The sequence below is a fragment of the Carya illinoinensis genome, chromosome 5 (assembly GCF_018687715.1).
Source record: "Carya illinoinensis cultivar Pawnee chromosome 5, C.illinoinensisPawnee_v1, whole genome shotgun sequence".
Lineage (NCBI taxonomy): Eukaryota > Viridiplantae > Streptophyta > Magnoliopsida > Fagales > Juglandaceae > Carya > Carya illinoinensis.
The window spans coordinates 46,811,731-46,823,394 of record NC_056756.1 but is presented as its reverse complement, the minus strand read 5'-3'; the positions used below and the strand labels follow the sequence as shown (position 1 = coordinate 46,823,394).

The 11,664-nt window shown below is 33.5% G+C and overlaps 1 protein-coding gene across 1 annotated transcript; it reads right to left on the bottom strand.

Annotated features, from left to right (window-relative positions):
• Positions 1 to 721: 721 nt before the first annotated feature.
• Positions 722 to 4,180, bottom strand: LOC122311768 (protein BOBBER 1). Its single transcript, XM_043126434.1, has 6 exons — positions 3,649 to 4,180; positions 3,053 to 3,225; positions 2,884 to 2,932; positions 2,438 to 2,604; positions 1,029 to 1,112; positions 722 to 936 (listed from the first exon to the last, which is right to left on the bottom strand). Exons 1-6 carry the CDS (start codon positions 4,025 to 4,027, stop codon positions 898 to 900), a joined length of 891 nt encoding a protein of 296 aa, XP_042982368.1. The 5' UTR covers positions 4,028 to 4,180; the 3' UTR covers positions 722 to 897.
• Between the last annotated feature and the right edge of the window lie 7,484 nt (positions 4,181 to 11,664).

Here is an 11,664-nt window from a genome sequence, read left to right as displayed (position 1 = left end):
AAATCGATTTTGAGGAAATTGTTTGTGAAAAGAAGCCAGATAGGGAGATCTTAGCATTTTGATCACCGTTGTTCATTCTGCGTATGGTAGCCGTCCCGTGGTTGCGATCACCATCCCAACTTCCAAATCTCTGAGTCTCGGCGTTGTGGGTGAGAGAGTGGTCTGCTTCGTCATCACATTCTGCCATTTTCTATTTCATCTAGATCTTTATAACTGTAAGCACTATTTTTCTTTTAAAAATTTAGAATGTCACTTCGGCATATCGCTCCAGCATTCTCACTCTGTGTTTCAGACGAAAATAAAACTATTGAAGAGGTCATCTCTGCCTAGGAAGAAAGAAGTATCGATTTTGTAAAGTAAGTAACAGTAATTTTCATGATTCAATGCATTATTTATCGAATTAATTAAAAGCATTTACCATTTGATGAAGAAAGGAAAGCACTTTATACTGATCCGAAAGGTTCGTGTGGTGGGGGGGTGGGGGGTTGATTTCGACTATGAAAGTATTAGTTCTGGAAATGTAAGGGAAATGGGGAAAAGAAGGAAAGGCGGGTGGGGAAACGAGAAAGTGGGAAACGACGTCATTTTTTTTTTCCACGTGGATGCGAGGCCGCAACGGGGACACAACCTGGTTGTACATAGCTTTTTTCATAAAAAAAAGGGACATCCAAGGCGGCATATGCCAAGAACGGTGGGACGTGCCTAATGAGAAACAGATAAATTATCCCATAATTCTCTTTGTACCAATAGAGCTAAAAGAAGATCAAATTCCTTTACATCTTGTAAGAAACCATCCGACTCCATGATTAACCAAAAAAGCACCAACATATAACTGAGAAGAGACACAGTAAATTACAGTTCAACAAAAAAAAGGATCAGTAACCGAAACAGCCCCATTTATGCTAACTTCGCCCTTGAAAAGTCCATCTCTGGATGCTGCAGCACATCAGATTAGTTATCAGAGCCTTAACAAATTTACTATTGAGAGGAATTTAACATAACTGAGTATGCCAGCTTAAAGTATTTACCTCAGCCATGAATTTCTTCAGAATCTCCTGTTTCTGCATTTCATCACTACTTGGGAGGCCCATAGACTTCTGTCTCTGATCAAACTGGATATAAAGCACAAGAAAATTCCAGGATCACAAACCAATCATCAAGAGCAAAACATGGACACCAACCAGGAATTTTGCAAATGAGGGGCAGAACATGAAGATAAAAGTGTCTCAATGCAAGAGCAAACGGAGAGCCCAACTTCCGGAGCACCAGAAAATTCCGAGTCTTTACCTCAAGCAAGGGCAGCTAGAGCTAGATTATATACCACCCTATAATTTGCTTCCCCAAGAAATAGTTCCAGAAACTCTATAAAAAGCCAGATAATAACTTGCGCACCTAGGTTTTCATCGGAACATATTTTATATGATATTCTACATTCCTCAACTCAATGCACCAACAATAATCCAATACCCTAGATAAAAAAATCCGGAATCTTTACCTATAAAACCATACCCACTATTACCTGTAAACAACCAAGGCTAGGCCAGAACATACACTATGAAGACATGAATTCCCCTACCCAAGGTACCACCAATTAATTTGAACCAAAATCATTACTCTGTCCAAACGAAATACCACAAATCGAAATTGGAACAAATTAAGTTATTATAGATTACACTTTACTCCCTCAAACTACTAGTACTTTTGCCATATGCTTTAGCCATATGATTACCAAACTATCAAAGTTGTCACTTTATTCCCAAACTTTGCAATTTACCCCTTTGTTAAGATCTTAGCGTTATGATTGATGAAAAAATAGAGGATGTAGCACAATGGTAAGAGTTAGATCCATCATTCATATTTTTTTTTTTTATGACGGAGGCAACCACCCCATGGCAGAGCCCTTAAGACTCACCCATGGAACCTAAACCCTTGGGGAGACTAGCACAACAACCCACCGTCATAGCCTCCCACTTAAATCATAGTTTGATCCTAGGGGGAATCGAACCTGTGACATGGGGTTCATGCACACAAATTTGCCCTTACCACTTGGGCTACCCTCCGGTGGGTAGATCCATCAATCATTAACATCAAGATCTTAACAGGGTTTATTTTTCATTATTCATAACACTAAGATCTTAAAAAGGGGGTAAATTGCAAAGTTTGCAAATAAAGTGACAACTTTGACAGTTTTGTGATTTATAGCAAAAGTAGTAGTGTTGTTTTGAGGGGGTAGAGTGTGTTTTTCACAATTGTTTTTATTGCAAATTCAATAAAAATACTTATAGGTATTTAAAAACCAAAATGACTTCATTTAAAACTCCTTTTAGTAACCATCATTTGAGTGGCTGACTACAAACATGCCAACACACTAGCAAAAAAAATTAATAAGGATATGACAGCCAATGGCTAAAGAACTAATAAAGCATCAATGAATTACCATCATCTTTTCGACAGTCTGCCGTGTCTCTGGATCCAGGTCAGATAGCTTGCTGGACTCGGGTTCAACTTTCTGAGTATCGATTTCAGGATCACCTTTCACCACAGATTTCCACCACTCCATTTGGTTGTGCTTGGTCAAAAGTATAGATATGGCATTCTGATCCTCTGTAACAAGGGAATTTATTGAGCTACTTGGAAATTTATTTCATGGGTGCTAAGAAACAGTAAAAAATGCAGGACTAAACTCTGTCAAAACACACATGCATGCAATTGATACTATCTTTTTAAACCATTAATTGTCATATTTTTAGTGCTAATACCCAGAAATTCCCACCAGTATCTTGCATTCGTGCATTTACTCAACTTGCAATTATTCTAAGTAGACCAATCAAATTAAAATTCTCAACTCGTTCATGCACGTATGTGAATGATAACATACGGTACCTATGCTCCAATAGCAATCATCAGGCTTGATAGGCTGATAAAGCTCCCCCTGCAAGCATTCCAAGTAGAAGAGCCAAAGCAAAAAATAAGCTGAATGCAGCATATTAGAAAGAAACAGCGTATCCAACAAATGCTGGCACATGAGAGACAAGCCTGCAAGCAGACTTACATCAATTATAGGAGGCTGGCCCTTGAGTCCAACTTTCAGATGGTTCTTCTTTATATCGCACACAATAAATCTTGATTTAGTTCCAGCAGGCACTGGAACATTTACGGTGACCTCCTGCAGGGTTTGTGTCCAGGAGTATTTCTCCAGATCAAGGCCATTGCCTCTATTTGGAACTGACGCATTTCAAACATGAAATAAATTAAAAAAAGTTGGATGCACCCATAAAACATTTTTCATGGTTATAGGGGATAATATGAAGAAGAGATTATTCATCGTGGATAATCCGAATCTGGAATGAACGCCACTAAATCAACCTTGCAAAAGAGATAAACTACTTTCAATCACTTAAAATACTTCATTTCGTGACACTCCCGTGGCAAGGACAAACTCTTTATAATGTAAATAATAGGAAAAACCATCTTAAACAGAAATCCCTGCAATCAGTAAGACACGCATTCCTAATAGTTGCGAGAATTTGTGATATGGGATAAGAAGAGTGCAACAATGCCGCATGCTTTCAGCTACCATCGACATTTTTTTCCCTGGGAATTTTCCTTTACTTATTTGTTAAATCTTGTTTTCAGTAACAACCGTACCTCTTACGCCGGTCTTCTCCTCCGTCTTCTCCACCTCCATCGCCTCTACCTTCTCTTCCTTCACTACCTTCTTCTCTTCCTCCCTCTCCACTTCCATCGCCGCCTTCTCCTCTTTCCTCCTCCTCTCCTCGGCCTCTGCCTCCGCCTTTTTCTTCTTCCTCCTCTTCTCCTTCGCCGCCCTCACCGCCGATTCGACCTCCGCCGCTGCCGAGGCCCTATCAAGAAAGTCGCTTTCTTCGGCAAGAAAGTCGAAAAATTTCTCCACAAATCCTAGTGGGCTCGACGGATCCAAGGTCGCACTAAACGATATCGTTCTTGCCGCCGACGAGGAAGGTTTGGCGTTCTCTTGCTCATCTTGAAAATCGGAAATTATTGCCATGCTTGACTGTACGAGTGCAAGCTAGCGAGAGAACTCGAATGAGTTGAATCGCTCACGAGTTCGAGGTAAGTGTTTGCTTCGTGACGAGGGTTTAATCTGAGATTCTCGGGAACTTTCATGTAAGTTCAAGACATTAGCCAGATGGTTCCAGAAACTTCACCAATTTTGCTGAAGAATAATGATATTTTACCACTCTTTTACTATTTTTTTTATTTTTTTAATTTTTTTAATTTTTTTTATTTAATAATTAAGCAAGTGACTATTACTAAAATTATATATTTTTAAATTTTTTTTTTAATGGCTAAAGATGTTAAAAAAATATTTAAAAGAAAATGATAAAAAACTAAATACACTATAAGTGGTAAAATAGTGATAAAAAGGTGGTAAGTGTATCATTACCCTTTGCTGAAACCTCCCTCATACGTTTATAAATTCAATGGCTTAGAGCATCCACAATGGCTTCATCAAAGTCATCTTTAAAATTTGATGAAAAATATATATTTTCTATAAATTCATAACCTTTCTATCTATAACCTCACATTAGATTAGCCATTAGATTCATCAAAATAATAATATAATATTATTTTTAATAATAATATTTTAAAAAATATAATTTTTTTTTCATATTTTACAATTATACTAACCATATGTACACTAATAATTTAATTTGAGACTTAAATTATTGTTTCCTAACTAATTATTTTCCTCAACCTAATTATCCAACAAACTCATTTTGCCAACCCTTCTTCTACCTAACAATTATATATACAATTTATGAAACAAATATATACATCTACAATTTGGAAAAATCACACTTAAGTGCAATATCAGTGGCCACCAATTCTTCTATACAAAGATATTGAAAACCCATAATGACAAGCTTTTATCTTGTTGCGTACATAAGTTTGAGAGTCCCTTCTCTGTCCCACCATAATGACAGCCAATCCAGAAACCCTTCCAATGAACTCCTTCATCCTCCAGACCTCACAAGCTATTCTGGACATAATCTACCCCGCAATTGACTTACCATCAATTATTGTAGTAGTCTGCTCATTGGCTATGGTAAATGTCAATTATCAACCACGTACATATCTCAAACAAACAAAGCAGAAAGATAATATGAACTCTCAGAATAAAGATGAGAAAATGTGGAAATCCCAATGATCAAATTTAGTAATCAAACTGAGGGTAGAAGCATGATCAAACCTGGGACTTTGGACTGTTGACTGAAAATGTTATCAAGGTTGTGAGAATAGAATCTATAATATCTCATGTTAATCGTTGGGGAATCATACAAGAGAACTTTTTTGGCTTGATAAAGTGACTCAAGAAGAAGATATGATAAACAAGGAAAAAGAAAGAACCAAAATAATCAATCAACTTAATAACTAAATATCAAGAGAGTTCTAACACTAGACAATACAAGTAATCAATCCAGGAATATAGCCAACTCACGAGAAATCTTAAAAAGTTATGTCAAGTTAAAAGACAGTCAGCATCAACTCAGTAGTTGATGCCACAAAGACAGCTTGGTTAAGCATGATATATCTTTACCCCCAAAACAAATCTGTTTCTTTAACCTATTTAAACCCCAAATTCACATATAGTTTTCACACTCTTTAGCCATCAAATGACCAACTAAAAAATCCTTAAAACCCTCTGATTTGCAGCTATTTCTGCAATACTGTAGCCTCCACTTTTTTCAAGAACTGCTTTCTTGGCCTTTAAATCCTATCTTTTAGAAAGCATATTTGTGAATTCAAAAATCAATACTACAAGCATCGATCAACAATCCCAAGCACTTGAACCACATAATTACCCTATTCCAACAAATAATTAGTTACACAAACTACAAAATTTATCCTATCAGAAAAAATTCTCAATTGAGCCTACTCATTAGACAAAGCATTGACTGTTCAAGCAATTCAGATATACAAGTTGTTGAGTAGATGCTTTCCTTCTAAACATGCACTTAATCACTAAATATTTATAAAATGGCATTGTTCAAAGATTTTTTTCTAAAAGAAAAAATGGGTACATGCACCCATGGCATTGATATTTGGAAAAATATACAAGATCTACCTCCTATTCCAAAAAGAAAATTCTTTAAAATAAGGTGCCTAATTATTATACACGCTAATTTTTTTTCCTTAATTTTCCTTGCCATGGGACCTGCTTGGTAACCGTTATCTAAATTTGCTTTGCATGGGGTATATATCAAGGAAAAGAACCATTTTCACAAGGTTTGAATGACTATATAGATCACAAAACTCAAGGTCAAAATAAAAGGAAGGCCTCTGGCATTTTCCCAAACATCAAAGGAGATGGGTAAACTATTAGTAAGTGATATCTCTTCAAGTCTAAAATTTCATAAGTTTCCACATTCTTGATACAATCGACAGAAGCTTTCATCAACAACAACCAGGTGGTGATCAAAATACCCTTAAGTGACCCAAATCAGTATACAAAAGCAGAATAAAATATAGCTTGGTTGACAATTTTTTAGTATCACTACCATAAATGTAATCATATAAATCTCTAAACATCAATAAATTAAACATATATTAAAAAATGGCATAATCACAAACATTAAGAAGAAATAGTACAAATAAATGGAAGCTTAACTTAAAGGAATTAGTCATTTGGATAAAGGAAAAGTTATACTCAAGCCATATAAGGATCATCACCAACTGTAGTAATAACAACACCCCCCCCCCCCCCCCCCACGGGGTTCTTTTTCTTTTCTATAATAATCACAGGAATATAGAGTTCAATATCCAAGTTAGGGAAGCTGTTTGGGGATTGTAAAAGTTTCAAGAAATGGATAAAAGCAAAGCGAATCTTAATAGAAAAAAGTACGAATTATTAACCAACCTAGTAACAAGAAAAGGAATGTCACCAACAACAATAAAAAAAAAAAAAAAAAAAGCACACACACGCACACAAAAGAAGGAAAAATTGAAGTAAAAGGCTACCGCTGCTTAGCAACCGCATTGATGGGTAAAAAAGCTACGAGTCCATTTGCTGAAATTTGTAAAAAGAAAATTGAAAGGTTAGAAAAAGTTCTCGATTGAGCTTGGAGTTGAGAAACCTTGTGATTCAGAACAGAAATGCAAGAAAATACTCTCAAGCAGTGATTTCCTGGATTGGGCAGTGATTTCCTCGACCCCTCAAGAGCGATTTACTCGAACGACATCACTAAGATTTCCTTATGCTCCTCAAGCGTGATTTAGATTGGGAAGGATGAGTTTATGAGGTTGGGTTTAGCAAAAACTAAATCAAAAATAGAGAGAAAGGGAGAGAGGGAGTATCGGGCTCTAGAGGGAAGAGAGAAAGATAGAGAAAGAGAAAAGAAAGAGAGAAAATGGAGAGGAAAAATTGAAAGAGAAATAAAAAATGTTTTTCGGATTCACGGGCGAAAGAAATGTTTGGGAGAGGAAGAAAGACAGAGGAAGAGAGATGGTGAGAAAGAAACGGAATCACGGGCGAAAAGGGAAGGAGCAGTTGAAAAAAGTGATTTTATAATAAAATAATGTGATAGACGGTAAACAGTGAGTCTTCAAAGATAAATGTGAAACTAAATTTACTGTAGCTCAAAACTTGACTTTTAGAGTTTGCCGAATCCAATACCAGCGTTTTAACCTTCAAACCATTCAAATTTTGAAGTTTTCTTCATTTTACCGAGACCAATGCCAGTGCTCTTACCATTCGTTTTTCTTCCTCGTTTTTTATTCCTATACGATGGAAATGGAATATCAAACCAAATTCTATTTTTATTTTAAAAAATAATATAAATAATGTTAAATATAATCATAAAATATGTAAATATTATGTAATTATTTAAAAAAAATAAGATATAATTATTAAAAAATTAATTTTTTTTATATAAGTCTTATATTTATTTAATTTTTTAAAATAATCATACATCACTTACATATTTATTATTTTAAATATCATTTTTTCAAATAATATAATAAATAAATATGAAACTAATATAAAAAAATCTATCATTGGCAAAACCGACTTGGAAAAACGTTCCCCCAGATAGGAAAGTGGTGGTGAAGTTCTTAATCAAACGTGCCTATGGTTTTCTAGGCCTATGGTTTTAGATTTGGCTTGCATCCTGTATCAAAAGAATAAGATCTCTGTTAAAGAATTACTAGTCATGATTGTTTATTGAGTTTTACTATTTATAAGTCTTATATATCACATTATATAATTTTTTATTTTTTTTAAAAAAATTTTACTTTTATTATTTTAAAAATAATTAAATTCTTCTACTCATTATTCATATACCACACATTTGATAAGAGAAAAAAAATTAAAAAAATAATAAAAAGAGTGATATGTAGTGTATAAGACTTATGAATAAAACTTTTCTTGTTTATTAGTACTTAATAACTTTTATCTCTTACTTATCCAACACATTTCATCCCCTCTAAATGTTTATTCATTAAATATATTTATTCATTAAATATAATATCTTGTATCAAATATATTTATATCTTTTGATTTTATAATAAATAATATATTATATACCAGCACGTAATAAATAACCTAACAAATATAAGTGCATTCTTATTGGTATCTTTAAACTTATTTTTAATAAAATTTTGACAAAACATTTATATGAGTAACACTAGGTATATTTTAGAGTGTATAAATTTCATATTTTTTAAAAAAAAAAAATAAGTTTTAAAATTAAAAATATATTTTTTTTAAATAAATCTCAAATTTATCTTTTTTATTTTCAAAGAAAATGCAAGATTTATATGTTTTAAAATTAAAATCGTAAATATCATTTTTTAAGTTAAGGGATGAAATATGTTAGGTACATCATATATGAAAATTATTAAGTGACAGTATGAAAAATTTTGATTTAACCGAAATGAGTGCAAGTGCACATGAGAGAGAAGAAAATATAAAAGAATTTAGAGCGCTATGATTGTTTATTGGTAGCCAATCATGGCCATTAATTATTTAATAGGAGATTTCCTTTTTTTCGGCACGGAAGGCTAGCCAGACCTGTTGGTTTTTACAGCAGTTTTGATGGCATATGGTTTTTATGCAGCTGTTATAGACTGGTTTTAAAATTGCCATATTGAGCTTAAATTCTTTGTTTGTCTTAACTTGTAAAATTACTTTTTGTTATAAAAGGTTAAATTGATTGGAAGAAATAAATTTTATTATTGAAAAATACTTTAACTACAAAAAATTATAGAAAAGTAAATCTACAAATTGACGTGGTTTAATGTAGTAAATTAGATTGTAAAGTTACTTTTAGTATAAAATAAATCTAATAAATCATATAAAGCCACATCGGTTTGTAAATTTATTTTTGTGTAATTTCTTTATGCCTATAGTAGTTCTTTTATTATTTATTTTATTTCTTAACACTTCCCCTCACATATGAGCTAGATTCTTTTTCAATGGTTAGTCCAACACGTAGAATATTTAATTAAATGAGATAGAATATAGAGTCAGGATTCAAACTCAGAACTTTTACTCAGATTTAGAGGATATTGGATGATATCAGAGGATACCATTTCAATGTTAGAGGATATTAGAAAGAGAGGAAGTACCTTGGGAACAATGAGCTCGAATGATGAAAATTTCCACGAGGAATAATGCTATATACAGTTGTGATGTATGCAAATGCTGCGAAATCGCTTTGGAAAAGAGTAGAGTTCATAATTAAAAAGTTAGTTTTTTTTTTTTTCATGTAGGTTCCGTATTAATTCATTTTTTTCAAAAAGATAAAATCACGACACTTATACAATCACGATTGCAAATACCATTTTTTTTTTCTCGAGATAAGACCATCTCACAGCTATAATTGACTGGTAACACCTCTTATCCATATCCTAAATAGCCAACCCAATAAAGTCTAAAATAGAATATTGAGATAATTAGTGAAAAGATGTTATTTTAGATTTTACAGTTATTTTTATATAATTTTTATACATTTTATTAATTTGATTAGTTAAAATAATTATTTTATATTAAAAAAATGACCAATAGGTTATATTACGAAAGTGTATAAAAAATACAAAAAAATAACTATACATAATAAAATTTTTATTTTAGATTTTGTCATCTTCAATTATAATTATCGATATGATATACTGGATCATTCTTAATTATACTTGCTGAAAATATGCTACTTGTAGATGTAATTATAAATGATAAATTAGTAGGTGTAATTCCCAATTACACTTGTTAACATAACATATTTTAATATAGAGGGGCTCTACAGTCACATATTAGGGCTCTCAACTGTGTATTTTTTTCTTTTTGGCTATTCTTTTCATGCATTTTTTTAATATTTTAAAAAATTTACAATATCTTTAAAAAATATTTCAATAATTATTAAATAAAAAAATAAAAAAAACACCATCGAAATCCTCCATCAGGAGTCGACCCCCATACACAAGAGCAGCATTTCTCTTTAATATATTTCTTTAAAGAAAAATTCTAAACATAAACCCACACAACACACTTTATTTTTTTTATTTTTTTCTTTTACCAAATATTTAGTATATAGATAATGAGTATAAGAATTCAATTAGATTAAGAAGAAGAAATCTAAAAACTTTTTAAAAAAATATTTAAACAAAAAAATTAGAGCGTGCGGTGTGTGGACTTATGAGTAACAAAGCTCTTCTTTGAAAAGTAATCACGGTGGCTGTTGCTTCAAATTGAAACAATTACCCACTGTTAAAGAGTCACTTTGTTGTCAACACTGAGTCGATAGCACAACGATACCTCCAATTTTAGAGAAAAGATTTCTGCACCTGTTTGAACCATTCCTTGAAGAAAAAAAAAAGCCAGACAAAAATCTTCCATGATGATCTCTAGTGCTCCACCACATCTAGCAAGGCTGGATTACATTTCGAAGCTCAATCAATGTTTTAGATTCCCAAAGGGAGGAGGAGAAGGCTTGTCAATCCCACTTGCAGCATTGTAATTTTCAGAATTTCCCAAAGTAGAAACATGCTGTTTAGGTAACACTTGTTTCGGATGAATAAGGAAATTAAGTTCCTTTAACCAATTCGTCACTTTCCAAATAATGGAATAAGAAAGCTTTGACCCCACACCACCACCCCCAACCTTTGACCCCACACCACCACCCCCAACCAACCCCCCCCCCCCCCCCCCCCCCCCCCCCCCCCCCCAAATCTAACTGCATCACGAGAGAGCCACAACTTCAATAAAATAAGTGCTGGAACTCTATACATGCCAATAAGTTTAGGTTGTTAGAGTTAGGGAAGAGGAACTACCAAAAAACCAACCCTTCCTTCCAACCATGTGCCACATGGGCTTGACACCAAAAGCTTTATAGAAGAAACTCCAAACTAAGACAGCTGCTAGACATTCATTAAAGACATGAGATGCTGAATCAATCCCAAATTATTGAGAGTATCTGAGGCATTCTCAGAAGGGTAATGATATCCGTACATTTTGTTTACATTTTATTTACTACTTAGCTCATTTGGCTTCTATTTTATTTGTTCTTCCTTCTGACTTCCAACAAGACTCAAAATCCCAACGCTGAGATTCGGTTGCCCTCCGCATCCGAGTTCTTTCCTCCACGCTCAAAAGCCACCATTAACGGCAACGAAATGAGACGGTCACTT